Genomic DNA, 13,007 nt, shown 5'->3' on the forward strand with positions numbered 1-13,007 from the left:
CTGCTGTGACTCTTTTTCACGGCGTGCTTCGCACCACCTCGTCGTCCTCGGTTCCCGTGCGCGTTATTTGTCGTCGTCGCACCATTCGAAGAAGAGGAGGAAGAATACGAATCTCCGCCGGCGCCTCCCGCGTGGTGACTCAAATGCACGTCGTCCCCGTGTTCTTCCTGACAATTCAAACAAGCTCGCGCGCTTTCGTGACATTCAATGATACACGGATCCGCAAAGTGCAAAACACCGCTTTCTACTAACGATTTTACCGCTAACCACTCGTCGCCGTCTCTCTCCTCGTTCGCCGGTTCATCCACGGCGTTGTAGTAATGGTACTGCACGCCGTGGTGTCTTGAGACTTGAAAGCCGTACAAATCCACCGAAGCACACTTGTGCGCGGCGATTAATGCTCCAAATAAACCACTGGTGACTAAAAACGAAAAAGACTTATCCACCCACCCGTGTAACTGCGGATGCACGCCGTATAAATTCAACCCCGGATACTTGGCGCGTTTCTTGAACATCTTCACCAAGGACATTTCGTTGCGCATGTGTTGCACGACGCACTCGGAATCGTACTCTCGAAACCCGTAATTTCTGGAATTGGTAATTCTATGCGTCGTTTTTGCCCCAACATTCTTTTCGAACCCTTTCGTCGTCGCCGAGTTGAATCGAAAGACCACGTCGTGCGAATCGATATCGGCGCCGTGCGAGTGTTTCAACAAAATACCGCTAGACCCGACAATCGCGCACGTTTCGAAAACCACCGATCCTAACGGATCTTCCTCCGGCAACTTATCCCTGCTCGGTCTCGTCAACTTCCCGATTTCCGTGACCATCGCCTTCTCCGTCCCCGGGTGCGCGGGTTGTCCAGGATTCCTCCTCACCATCAGCGGCATGTTATTCTTCGTGTTCGCTTTCGCCAACAAACTCGCGCCTTCAAATCCTTTCTTGAACCCTTTCATCACCCTCGGATGGTCCACGAAATCTCTCAACTTCTCGCACCTCTCGCCTTCGTAAATCGCCGGGCATTGACACGTCGTCTCCGTCAAACACGCGCCTCTGTTCGAACAATACTCGCACGTCTTGTGTCCTTTCACCACGGGCACGCCGCCTTTCCACGTCGTCCCCTCCATGTGGTCCTCGTCGTCGTCGTCGTCTTTGCTCATCTCTTCCGCTATCGCTTTATCTAAGTTGAACTCTCCTCCTCCATCGTTTCTCGCGTTCTCGTCTGTATTCCCAACCACTCGTTCGTGCGTCTTCTTCGCCACTTGGTGTCCAAACTTCTCCGGCTTGTACACGTCCGTATTCGTCAAAGATTCGTCCTCTTCTTCGTCAAAGACTTTGTGCCAAACTTTCCCGAGCCCTTCTTGCGCGTCTCTCCACCACTCGTGCTGCAATCGATCGTTCTCCCTGTGGTTCTCTTCTCGCGTTTTAAACCTCAACCTTACGTCGTTGTTGTTACTATTGTTCGCTCCTCCTCTCGAATACTCAGAAGAAGAAGAGTAATGATGGTGTTTCCGCGCGCGATGTTCGATGTTCAACACCGACGGAAGGATGAACACGAAAAGCAATCCGGAAAGTAAACTCGCGCGTTTCAACGAAGAAGACGACTTGTTGCTGCCGTTGAGAGAAACACCGGCGTGGTCTCTCTTCAAGTGGTATCGACTGTAGCGAGAGGGGTTGTCCCCGCGCAGCGACATTATTCGTAATAGAGTGTTATATATAAATCTTTTCGTGTGGTTAATCAATGCGGATAAAACGTCAGTATTACATCTAATAATAAGCGCTAATATAATGGATTCTTTCTTAATGTTACGGGGTGTTTTTCTCTCTCTCTCTTTCTCTCTCTCTCTTTCTTACGATGATAAAAGGTTGTTTAATACGGACGGCCTCTGTTGCCATTACCACCACCACCGGAGTTGCCGCCTCGACTGAGTCGGTTTATGATTTGAGATCCTCCTCCTCTTCCGCCGCCGTTGTTGTTCATGTTGTTGTTGTTTCGGGGGTGGTTGTCATCGTAGCCTCTCCCGCCTCGGTTTGCGCCGCTCCCGCCGCCCATTTGCATCGGCGCCATGGACATGTCGTGGGAGTATTTGCACTGGTTGCCTCGAGTACACCGACCCATTTGGAAGTTTCGGCAGGCTTCCGCGGCGCCGCCGCCGTCGTTTCTCATCCCGCGTTGTTGTTGTTGTTGTCCTCCTCTTCCTCTGTTTCCTCCTCCTCCTCCTCTTCCTCTCGGGCCTCCTCGGTTGTTGTCTTGGAACACGTCTCGTCTGCCGTCGATTAAATCTTCCACCATTCTTCGGGCCTTGCGTCTGCTGGCGGAGTCGTGAGAGCAAATGAGCAACGTTTTGTCTTGACCTTCCGCGACTGGTTTTTCGAAATCGGTGGTGAAAATAAACGTCCCGGTAGCTTCTTCGACTTTATGACAGTTTCCTTGTAACCGAGGCAAATCGATCGATCCAGGAACGTCGCAAATTTCGCAATCGTTCCGCGCGTTCGGATCGACCGAACACGTGCCGTTGTTTCGTCTTTGTTTCATCAACCAGTTGGTGTAATCCCAACACCTCGCTCTTTGTTCTTTGTTCCCGCTCATTATCGCGACTCGTCCGACGTATTCCATCACGCACCCGGACGCTTTCGCTAACTTTCTTCTCACTCGGCCAAACTTACCCAAAGCGTAGGAAAACTCCTCCTCGGTGAACGGAAACTGGTCGTACGCGAATCCATCTTTCAAACCGTCTCCAGGTTGCATCAGCGGTTGTTTCAACTCGGGGTCGTTCTTCTCGTAATCGACAAAGTACCCCTGAACCTTCGTTTCCACCGAACTCATCACTTTCAACTCCGCGCCGCGCCTGTTTTCGCGATCGCCGCAAATGATCAACTTCTCCGAGCTGTCCGGTTGGTCTTTTTCCGTGTGTCCGAAAAACATCAAGGTCCCGTATTCTTCCTCCACGCTCCTCAGCGTCTTCCCTTTCGCGCCAACTACAAACGCCATCGCCTCCGCTGGAACGTCCACCACGGAGACGTTTTCTCTCACCACGTCGTCGCCTAAATCGCAAAAAATCTTCCCTTCCGGTTGTCTCAAAACCCACGCGACGTATCTCCGCGCTTTCGCTCGGTTCGTTTCTGTTCCTCGAATAGTCACGATGGACGTTTCTGGATTTATCTCGGAATCTGCGATTTCGATTTTCGTTTGCGAGACTTTCTGCACTTTTCGTTTCGTCGCGCCTCGTTCTCCGATGAGAAATCCCGCCTCGTTTCGTCCGATTTCTAATTCATCTTTGATTTCATCTTCTTCTTCGTTTTTCGTAGCAGTAGTATTCGTATTATTCGTATTCTCCAAATCCTCCTCGCCTCCTACTAAAACTGGAATTTTTTGTGCGCCTTCTTCTGTTTGTGTTTGTGGTGGCGGCGACCTCGTTCGCCGTTTCGGTTCTTCTTCTTCGTCTCGTTCGATCATCATTTCTTCTTCCATTTTTTTTATTCGCGTGTTTTTATTTTTTTATGTGGAGAGTTGTTCAAAAATTTGGATGAAAAAAAGAGACAAAAAGAGCAAAAGAGACAATTGACTTGAAAAAAAATCTACACAACTGTTCTTGTTGTTGTTTTAATGTTGTTTAAATTAGAGAATAATAATGAGACGACGAAGAAAGAATCCACATCCGAAAAGAGCGGTGAACGCGAGGACGGTTTTGAAGTGTGATATATTGGAGGAGAGGGGAGGAGAAGAAGAAGAGAAAGAAGAGCAACCACCGGTGTTGTGTTTGAAGATTCCGGACGAGGATGAAGTCGTTTTTGAAATCTTCGAGCAAAAGGAGATGCGAAAAGAAATGACGACGACGACTAAAGGAGTGAAGAGAAAGAAAACCCAACAACACGAGTGCGATGTTTGCGAGAAGGTGTTTGGATATTCATCCCAATTGGCCGTACACATGCGTACGCACACGAACGAGAGACCGTACGAGTGTGGTGTGTGCGAGAAGCGTTTTCGTGATTCCTATGCTTTGAAAATCCACATGCGTATTCACACGAACGAGAAACCGTACGAATGTGATGTGTGCAAGAAGCGTTTTACTCAAGCTGGTGGTTTGCAAACCCACATGCGTATTCACACGAACGAGAAACCGTACGAGTGTGATGTTTGCGAGATGAAGTTTCGTCATTCTAATGCTTTGAAAATCCACAAGTTTCGTCATTCTAATGCTTTGAAAATCCACAAGCGTATTCACACGAACGAGAAACCGTACGAATGTGATGTGTGCGAGAAGCGTTTTAGTGAATCTAGTAATTTGCAAAGCCACATGCGTATTCACACGAACGAGAATCCATACGAGTGTGATGTGTGCGAGAAGCGTTTTACTACATCTGGTAATTTGACAAACCACATGCGTATTCACACGAACGAGAAACCGTATGAATGCGATGTTTGCGATAAAGCTTTTCGTCAACTTGGTAATTTGAAAGTCCACATGCGTATTCACACGAACGAGAAACCGCACGAGTGTGATGTGTGCGAGATGAAGTTTCGTCATTCTAATGCTTTGAAAACGCACATGCGTATTCACACGAACGAGAAACCGTACGAATGTGATGTGTGCGAGATGAAGTTTCGTCAATATGGTACTTTGCAAAGCCACAAGCGCACTCATAATTAGCTCTCTTTTATAGCTTTCTTATACATTTATATCGCATACTCAACGAATCAAACGAACGTACTCACGCCTTCTCGCGTTTTACACTATTAAATTTGCAAGGAGAAGAGTTTCTTATTTCCTCACATTTTTTTCTCCCAACACACACACACACACGAGAAGAAGTTCTACAGAGAGAGAGATGAACGCGTTGTTTTTTACTCCTCTTCTTCTTTTCCGTCTCCACTGACCGCATTAAAAAACAGAACAGAGAAAGAGAGGATAACAGAGTACTATCATACTCGACGACCGTCGTTCTTTGAAACCGAGGAGGATATACCGAGAGATGGAGGCAAGAAGACATTCGTCAATGTCGTCGTCATTTTTCTCTCGACCGTGGCAAGACTTGTATAACGTTTCCGTGCGGGTTCCTTCTCCTTTGGCGAATGATGCAAAGTGCGATTTCATGAACGCGGAGGATGTTGATGACGATGAGCATAACAAGAGTAAAATCCTCGTCATGTTGCACGTGGACGCGATATACGAGGTTTTTAAAAGACTCTCCCCTCGGGATTTAGTCAGAGTTTCCACGGTGTGTAAGAAGTGGCACGCAATCGTGCAACACTCGACGAAGAGTTTGTGGCAGTCGCACTGCGAACGCGCGTTTCGATTTTTTGACGTGAACGGGGAGGAGACGAGGAAACGATGCGCGGAAGCGTATTCGAACAATTATAAGAAGATGTTTTACGAGCGGAATCGAATACGGACGGATGGATTGTACGTGAGTAGGAATACGTACGTGAAAGCGTGCGCGAGACGGGAGATTGGGACGTCCAAGAAGGAGCATCGACCGGCGAGGGTGGTGGTGTATTATCGGTACTTTCGTTTCCTCGAAAACGGCGAGTGGTACTCGAAAACGTCGCCGGAACCTGTCAGAGTGGTGAAGAGAACGATGTACGACGGCAAGAAAGCAAACGAGGATTCTTCGGTCAACGTAGGATGGTACCAGCTGGACGAAAAAGAAAAAGAAGAGAGGATTCACTGTCAATCGGCGAAGATGAAACCGGAGAGCGGGTACGTCACGACAACGCACTTCTGGGTGCGATTAAGATCTCGTTTAAAAGGTGGGTCGGATAGGTTAGATTGCGTGAAACTTTTGTTAGTGGACGAAGATTTAGACGCGAATGAGGTTTTAGACGAGGAGGAGATTACGGAGAAAGCGAAACGAATTTTACCGACGGAGGAAAATTGGGAGAGCGTGGACGATTACGAGGCGCTGTATAGACGGAATTTAGGCGCGGAAAGGCAAGGCGTCGCGCCGGGAGCGTATACTTCGGGTCACCCGAACAGCGACGGACAGAGAGATTTGCAACGCGGTTTGAATACTTTGGTGTTTATTCCGTGGGAGGAGTGCGAACATCACGAGTTGAATAAAGACATCAGCGAGATGGATTTTTACATCACCGGGTAAATACGAGAATTTATCGCGCATCGCATCGCAAAGCTCGTCGCTCTTTCTCATGGATATCAAACGTGTATATTAATATTAATATTGTTACTAAATTACCTGCTATGACTAAACTGGTTCTATTATGCTGCTACTGCTGTTGACTAAGCTTCTTTAATCTTCACTCTTCCTCCTCCTCGGCTTCCATGACCGGATCGAACGGTTTAAAGCTTTCTTTAAACGCGTTGGTTCGTTCAATCTCGCCATCTTCGTCTTGGACGACGCTTTGCCAATTCGCCGTTTCGGGCGTTTTTAGCAAGTGCGAGATGACTTCTCTCCCGAATTGCATCCAGTGTTTGTCGTATTGTTTCACTTCGGTGATTAAAATAGTGCCATCTGGTAAATGCACGGCGTAATATTCAGCTTCTGGGAAGGAGAGTAAAGAAGTCATCGCGCTTCTCGCCGCGATGCCGGTTTGTGCGTGTTCCGGCGCGATGATATCCCAGGTGAAGTCGCACCGTTTCGCGGCTTGTTCGAAGATCTTCTTGGATAGATGTTTCCTGTTGCTTGGAATGGGAACCACGTTCAAGTGCATGTGATTACCACCTTTGTTTTTCAACGTCAAGTGTCGCTCGAACGCAACCACGCCTCTGTCTTCCGTCGCCTCGGCGAATTTTCGGAAGCCTTGTAAATACGACCACACCTCCTCGCACGTCTCGTCTGGAAGCATTGAAAATGCGGCGACGTGTTCAATCGGCACAATCTGCGCGTGTTCTGGGTTCAACCCACCTTTATCCATAGCAACGAACGATGCGTTTCCAATAGACGCGATCATGTGCGTATCTTTGTTGTTCGAGAGGCAAAACCAACACGATACCGGTGGTGGCGGCGGTTTCCTCTTGTTCGGATCGTATCCGCCGTTTTTGTTTTCGCCGTTATACTGTCTCGATTGTTGTTGTCTGTCCATCTGAACTCGAATATCGCGTCCGTAAAAGTTTTGTTGGTCTCTCTCTAAAGCCGCATCGACGCCCTCTTTCGTTTTAAAGGCGATTTTACAAAATCCTCTGGATCTTCCGGTTTCCACGTCGCGGCCGAGTCGAAGGTCGGCGAGTTCACCGCACTCGCCAAAATATTCTGCGATGGCGCCTTCATCCGCGCGATAATCTAAATTTCTCACGTGAATCGTCTTATCAGCATCACCAACTAACGCTCTCGTTTGACTCTCTTCCAATCGCTGTTTCTTCTTCGCGTCGGCGTTATCTCGCCAATCCGGTTTCAATTCTCTCTTTAAACTTTGTTGGTTCCCTCCTCCTCCTCCTCGCTGTTGTAAGCTGGAGACGCCAGCCATGGCATACGGAGACGGCGTAGAATCCGGTGGCATTTGACACAACTTAATTGGGTTCATGGTGCCTCCAGGTTCAATGCCTAACGCGTGCAACCACTTTTGTTTCTTCGAGTTGCCGACGCTCGCCAACGAGATGAATCGAGTCGCGTGTTTCGCAGAAACGTTTCTGTACGGTTCGCGTTCAAAAAACTGATCGATGTTTTGTTCACCTTCACTCTCCGGAGAAAGCAATGAGGCCACCACGTGATATCTGGGACAAATCACATTCGCAATCTCCGCAACATCCCTGGACGCGTTCTTTTCCTCTCCCGAAATCGGCGTCATCGCGTCCTTATACCTGGACAACATGTGCACGTCTTTCGGCCACGTTTGCGTGAGCAACACGTCCACTACGAACAAAGTCGACCCATTTTCCTTCAATCTCCTCACCGTTTGTCGAATCACCTCCACGTCTTGAACGGTAAACTCCCCGTTCGCCTTCGCGGTCTTCTCGGCTAACATCGCGTTCCCGGCGGAGGCGTGCGACTCTTTCACGTTCAAATGATCGTACGAACCCGGTAAAATAGCCACAGAAAACGGATTCTCGTTTCCTTCTTCATCTTTTTCCGACTTTATTAAAGTTGAATACACGCCTGGTTTGCTCACCATAAACACGTTCGTTTCTTTCTCGTCCACGACGATGCGTTTCACGCTTCCCCTCGGATTCAATCCTTCGATATGAGTGGTGGTCTCGTCTTTTCCATCGAATTCCTCCGCGTCGACCAAACGCACGCCTGTTTTTTCTTCTCCCTCGAGCTCTTTCAACTGTTCGAGTAAAAACAAATCCATCGTAAACGTCTTCATCCTAATTTCATCTTTTCTCAGCACGTCCACGAACGCGTTCACACTTTCTCTCGTCCGTTTCTTTTTACTCATCTCTTCTTCTTCTTCTTCTTCTTCTTCTGATGATGATGATTTCCAAACGACGTCCCCGAGGATAAAAAGCGCCTCGAACGGGCCCGCTTTCTCGTGCGCACGTTTTGCGCGTTCGAAGAGCGCAGAAAAGGAGGAAGAAGAGGTGGTAGTTGTCGTCGCTTTTGTCGTCCCCGCGAACAGGATCTTTTGTATCGTCGAAGTGCGATGATGAGAGGAAGCCATGATTTTTTGTCATGTGGCGGCGAGAAAAAAAAACGCAAAAATATTACAGAGAGTCTAGTTTTTGCCTTTGAAAATTTTTACTCCGCTCTCTGTGTGCGTATTCCTTAAACCGGTCGCCCTACCCCCGGGGGACACGCACACACACGCACACCAAACTTTAGGAGCTTCTGTGCTCTTCCTTTTGCTGCTTTTAGGCGCATAGATTTTGCGGGAGTCTGTCTGTCTGGAGTCTGTTCTTTTAAGCGCAGAGAGTGAGTGGATTCTCAACCCCTATCTCTGTTCTTTTTGTTGTTTGTGTGTGCTCGTATTTTTTGCCAAAAGGGGGAATAAAAAACTCACATTTTATGCCTCACTTTTTAACACACATAAATACATATTTATACACAAGAACAAAAATGGCTCCGACGACTCAACAAAAAATCCTCGCCGCGTACAACGGCATTTACGGTACGACGTTTGCTCTCTCTGTTCTTCATTTGGTTTTGAGTTGGTTGTTGCGCGCGGCGGGCCATTTTTTATTACATCATTTTTCCCCGAAAGCAAATTTTGTCATCATCGTTTAACTGAATTATTGTTTCCAATCAATTCTCTCTCTCTTTCAAATGGGGTAATAATCTAAAACACAACAACAGGTGTGACTTTATACCACAACTGGGTGAAGTACTACGGCCCGAAAGGTATCGCGCCGTACTTTTTGAAAACCGAAGGCGCGGTCGCCATGGTATGTTTATTTGTCTTTTTTTCCGTGAATTGAATTAAAAAAAAAATATTTTCAAAAAAAAAGATGGCCTTCCGTATGTTTGCTTGCCTCCTCTGCGGCTTCGCGTACGGGTTACTCACCGCCGGTCCGAAAGATAAGACGGCGTTGAAAATGACATGTTTTGCCCAAGCTCTGATGTTACCGTTGATGGTTATCGCCGGTTTTGGTCCGGATGCAACGACGTACGCGCAACCGATGTGGAAGGCGCAAACGGTTATCCACTCGGTTATGACGTACGTGGCGTACACCGCGTCGCAAGGGGCGAAGACGAGAGCGTCGAGCAGAAGACGATAAGCTTTTTTTGAGGAATTTAAAAAAAGGACAGACTTAAGAAGAAGAAGAAGAAGAGGGTTGCGTGTATACGGAAAGAAGAGAACAGAGAGAGAGAAACAGAGAGATGATATGTATCAAGACATGAAAATTTTTATTATATTGTTCCCCTTTGTGGGAAAGAGGATGACGAGAGAAAGCGACGACGACGAGAAGACGATGAAAGGATAACACACTTTTAACATTGTAATCGAAGAATATTTGCAAAACGACGAGTTGTTGTTGTGATTCCACAAAACATCATTATTAATATTATCGTCGTCGAAAAACTTTTCATCATCCTCCTCCTAAATCTTCTCTCAACCAATCCAACGCGGTGGCTAACCACGGGCCGACATGGCACGCTTCTTCCTCCTCGTGGCCGGTGAGCACGTCGTGCGTGGTGACGTTGGAGATGGCATCGGAAAACCACTCGACTTCTCTACCGTACTCAACCATAGGGATTAAAGCTAACCGCGGGTACTGTTCCACTCGCGGGTCTCCAGAAAACGCTTCGATGTTCTTATCCGCGTGCGCTAATAACAACACTTTGTGTTCGTCCGGGAAGGACTCGCCGCAATCTGGAAACGCGTCGTAATACCGCAAACTTCGTCGTCGCTTCTTCTCCTCTTTCGCCTCTTCGTCTTCTTCATCCTCTTGATCTTTCGTTTGTTTACTCTTTGGTTTCTCCCCGGGTGGTGTTATCTCTTCCATCTCCGAGCCTTTCGGGGACGAGTACGTCGAGCTCTCTAAATATTCTTTCCTGACGACTTCTCGACCTTCGTTGGCGCCGCCCCAAATAGGCGCGTCCGCGCTCACAGCTGTGAAACACGTCCGGGTGTCTGTACAACAACGATAAAACGCCATACCCGCTCGTCCCGTACCCAATCAAGGAAATCTTTCCGACGTTTGTCGCCTCGTACCCTAACAATTCCGGTAAAACGACATTCATGAGATACGATTCGTGGTTTCTCGAACAGCTGTCGTTCATCCACGTGTACGTGTTGAAACACAAATCAACGATGATGCAATCGTTCTTATTGTGATACTCTAAATCTCTCAAGGCCATAACCATCCCTTCTCTGGCGATATCTTCTGTCGAAGCGTGATAATACCCGTCCTCGTAATCCACGCCGTACCCCGGATCGCCCGGAACGCAAATCACCATCGGGTACGGCGTCGCCCTCGTCTCGTCGTAAGAATCCGGGAAAATTACCCGCGTCGTCATCGGCGCCACCATGTTCTTCCCTCTCGTCTCTGATAACGCAATCACATCCTCCAAATTTTTATGGTGAAACGCCAGCGAGTTTAATCGACTGTCGTTTTCTCGTAAAGGGTCGTTTCTGTGGTCGTAACTCGGGTGAAAGTTCTTCTCTAAAACGTACTCTGAGGTCAACTCGACCGTGGAATATTGGACGTTTGGTTTCGCTCGGTGCGGATTTCGAACGTTATTATTTGATGACGACGATGACATCGCTCGCGTCTTTATCCTCCTCCTCCTCCTCGAAGCAAAATCCTCTTTTTTCCCTACGAGCCGATTCCGCCGCCGAGACGATGAAAAATCCTCATCATCATCACGAGAAGAAGAATCCGAAGAACTCACCAAAGATTGGTCGAGCGAGACAAACGCTCTTCCTCTTCGTTGTCGCGCTCTTTTCGATAAAGAAGACGACGAAGTGCAGATTTTGATCGACGAGGACATCAGAGAGCGATGAAGAGACGCCATCTTATTATAAACAGAAGAGAAAAAGTAGTTGTTGTTTTGTCTGTGTTTTTTGTGCGAACGAACGCGTCGGTGAAAACCTTATTTTTCGGTTAAAAATTTTCTCTCTTTCTTGTGTTTTTTTTTGCTTGTGTTGATGCTTTTTTTTGCGTCGTACTCGTACTCAATAATATTCATTTCATTAGACAGAGGAGCAAAAATGTCTTCTCTCTTTTTTCAGTCGTCCTCTCTTAAATACTCGGGTATATATCTTTTTAATAAACGCTCTCTCGAAAGTTGTTGTTGTTCTTCTTCTTCTTCTGTGGAGTTACGACGACGGTCGGCGCATTTTCGTCAACAAACTGGGCTCTTTATATGAGACCACTTTTTTGGCGACGTCGCGAGACGGCCGTCCTCGTTTTTGTTGTTCTTGGCGGTGTTCGGTGTCGACGTTTGCGGCATTTCGCGTGAATCCCATTCGCATGGCGAAAGTTTGGTGGCCGCTGTTTTTGCCGAGGAGGTTTTTTTGTTCTTCGTCGTCGTGTTCTTGTTGTTCTTGTTCTTGTTCTCCTTTTCTTCGCTCGTCGTCGGCGCCCGAAACCTCGTCTTTTTCGTTCTTCTTTTTAGAAGTCCTTTGTTGTTCCTTCTTGGAAGTGGGCGGCGGTAAGGGTGGTTTTCCTCCTTCTTTACCTTTGAGGAGGGTGCGAACGAGAAGCGGATGCTCGCTTTCGTTTTCTGGTTGCGCGGTGGTGGTCGTTTTCTTTGTCTTCGAAAATGTCTTCTTCTTCTCCGTCGTCGTTTCGTCCTTCTTACCGAGAGACAACAGCGGTTGCTTCTCTTCTTTGTTCTCGTCTCTCTTCTTCAATCCAACTTGCCGCTTACTCTTAGAGACGCTCACAAAAGAGCCACTTTCGTCGGAAGCGGACCACGAGGAACTGCTCTCTTCTTCTTCTTCTTCTTCTTCCTCCGAAGAAAAACTCTCAAAGTACTCCTTCGTATCCGCAAACTCTCCTTCGCCTCCTTTCCTCGCCGCCGGAGCCGCAGTCTCTCGCTTCTTCAATTGCAAATACGATCTCGGCGGCGGTGGCGACGATACCGCCGTTATCGCTGCTCCCGCCGGTGCCAAGAACTGCTGCTGCTCCACCTCCTCTTCCCTTTCTCTTGTTCTCGAAGTCGTTTGTATCGTCGTTTGTGTCGCGTGGTGGTTATGGTGGTGGTCGTTCAGCTGGATTTTCAACCTTAAGATCTCCTCCCGCATGTGTTTCATCTTCTTCGAATCTTCTCTCCTGAGTCGAGCAAACTCCGCGCGTTCGCAGTTATGCGCGACTCGCATCATAGATTCCGATATCGACGCGCGGTGGGCCAAGTCTCTCGCTTCTTTCGATTCGCCTCTTATCTGTTATCCACGTTGTTAGTATTGTTCAGAGAGAAAGGTCAGACCGGAAAAGGAACGAGAGAACTTTTGCGAGTAAAAAGAGTTGCATAGAAGCACGCATTTCTCTCTCTCTCTCTCTCTCGCATCGTCGTCCTTATCGTCGACTTTCGTTTCCGCGCGTCGTTGTTTCTCACGACGACCAATGACGACGACGAGAGCGCAACAGAGGCGAGAGTTTATTAAAACGACGCTTCGTAAAAAATACGAGACAAAGACGAACGAAATGTGATCACCACCTTTGAAA

General features: G+C 47.9%; 8 protein-coding genes across 8 annotated transcripts; 3 read left to right on the top strand and 5 right to left on the bottom strand.

Annotated features, from left to right (window-relative positions):
* Positions 1-16: 16 nt before the first annotated feature.
* Bathy09g03940 (beta-galactoside alpha-2,6-sialyltransferase 2) lies at positions 17-1,694 on the bottom strand (the record flags this gene model as incomplete). Its single annotated transcript, XM_007511213.1, has 2 exons — positions 17-124; positions 237-1,694. The coding sequence occupies 2 exons, from the start codon at positions 1,692-1,694 to the stop codon at positions 17-19; spliced, it is 1,566 nt and encodes a 521-aa protein (XP_007511275.1).
* Positions 1,695-1,870: 176 nt separating this feature from the next.
* On the bottom strand, positions 1,871-3,472 carry Bathy09g03950 (predicted protein; the record flags this gene model as incomplete). Its single annotated transcript, XM_007511237.1, has 1 exon — positions 1,871-3,472. The coding sequence occupies one exon, from the start codon at positions 3,470-3,472 to the stop codon at positions 1,871-1,873; it is 1,602 nt and encodes a 533-aa protein (XP_007511299.1).
* Positions 3,473-3,632: 160 nt separating this feature from the next.
* Positions 3,633-4,652, top strand: Bathy09g03960 (the record flags this gene model as incomplete). Its single annotated transcript, XM_007510828.1, has 1 exon — positions 3,633-4,652. The coding sequence occupies one exon, from the start codon at positions 3,633-3,635 to the stop codon at positions 4,650-4,652; it is 1,020 nt and encodes a 339-aa protein (XP_007510890.1).
* Positions 4,653-4,974: 322 nt separating this feature from the next.
* Positions 4,975-6,099, top strand: Bathy09g03970 (predicted protein; the record flags this gene model as incomplete). Its single annotated transcript, XM_007511180.1, has 1 exon — positions 4,975-6,099. One exon carries the CDS (start codon positions 4,975-4,977, stop codon positions 6,097-6,099), a length of 1,125 nt encoding a protein of 374 aa, XP_007511242.1.
* Positions 6,100-6,256: 157 nt separating this feature from the next.
* Bathy09g03980 (predicted protein) lies at positions 6,257-8,557 on the bottom strand (the record flags this gene model as incomplete). The annotated part of the gene is made up of 1 exon (XM_007510822.1): positions 6,257-8,557. The coding sequence occupies one exon, from the start codon at positions 8,555-8,557 to the stop codon at positions 6,257-6,259; it is 2,301 nt and encodes a 766-aa protein (XP_007510884.1).
* A 784-nt stretch (positions 8,558-9,341) lies between these two features.
* Positions 9,342-9,611, top strand: Bathy09g03990 (unknown protein; the record flags this gene model as incomplete). Its single annotated transcript, XM_007511158.1, has 1 exon — positions 9,342-9,611. One exon carries the CDS (start codon positions 9,342-9,344, stop codon positions 9,609-9,611), a length of 270 nt encoding a protein of 89 aa, XP_007511220.1.
* A 312-nt stretch (positions 9,612-9,923) lies between these two features.
* Bathy09g04000 (predicted protein) lies at positions 9,924-11,352 on the bottom strand (the record flags this gene model as incomplete). The annotated part of the gene is made up of 2 exons (XM_007511082.1): positions 9,924-10,405; positions 10,446-11,352. 2 exons carry the CDS (start codon positions 11,350-11,352, stop codon positions 9,924-9,926), a joined length of 1,389 nt encoding a protein of 462 aa, XP_007511144.1.
* A 304-nt stretch (positions 11,353-11,656) lies between these two features.
* On the bottom strand, positions 11,657-12,664 carry Bathy09g04010 (unknown protein; the record flags this gene model as incomplete). The annotated part of the gene is made up of 1 exon (XM_007510919.1): positions 11,657-12,664. One exon carries the CDS (start codon positions 12,662-12,664, stop codon positions 11,657-11,659), a length of 1,008 nt encoding a protein of 335 aa, XP_007510981.1.
* Between the last annotated feature and the right edge of the window lie 343 nt (positions 12,665-13,007).

Source organism: Bathycoccus prasinos (assembly GCF_002220235.1).
Source record: "Bathycoccus prasinos genomic : Chromosome_9".
Lineage (NCBI taxonomy): Eukaryota > Viridiplantae > Chlorophyta > Mamiellophyceae > Mamiellales > Bathycoccaceae > Bathycoccus > Bathycoccus prasinos.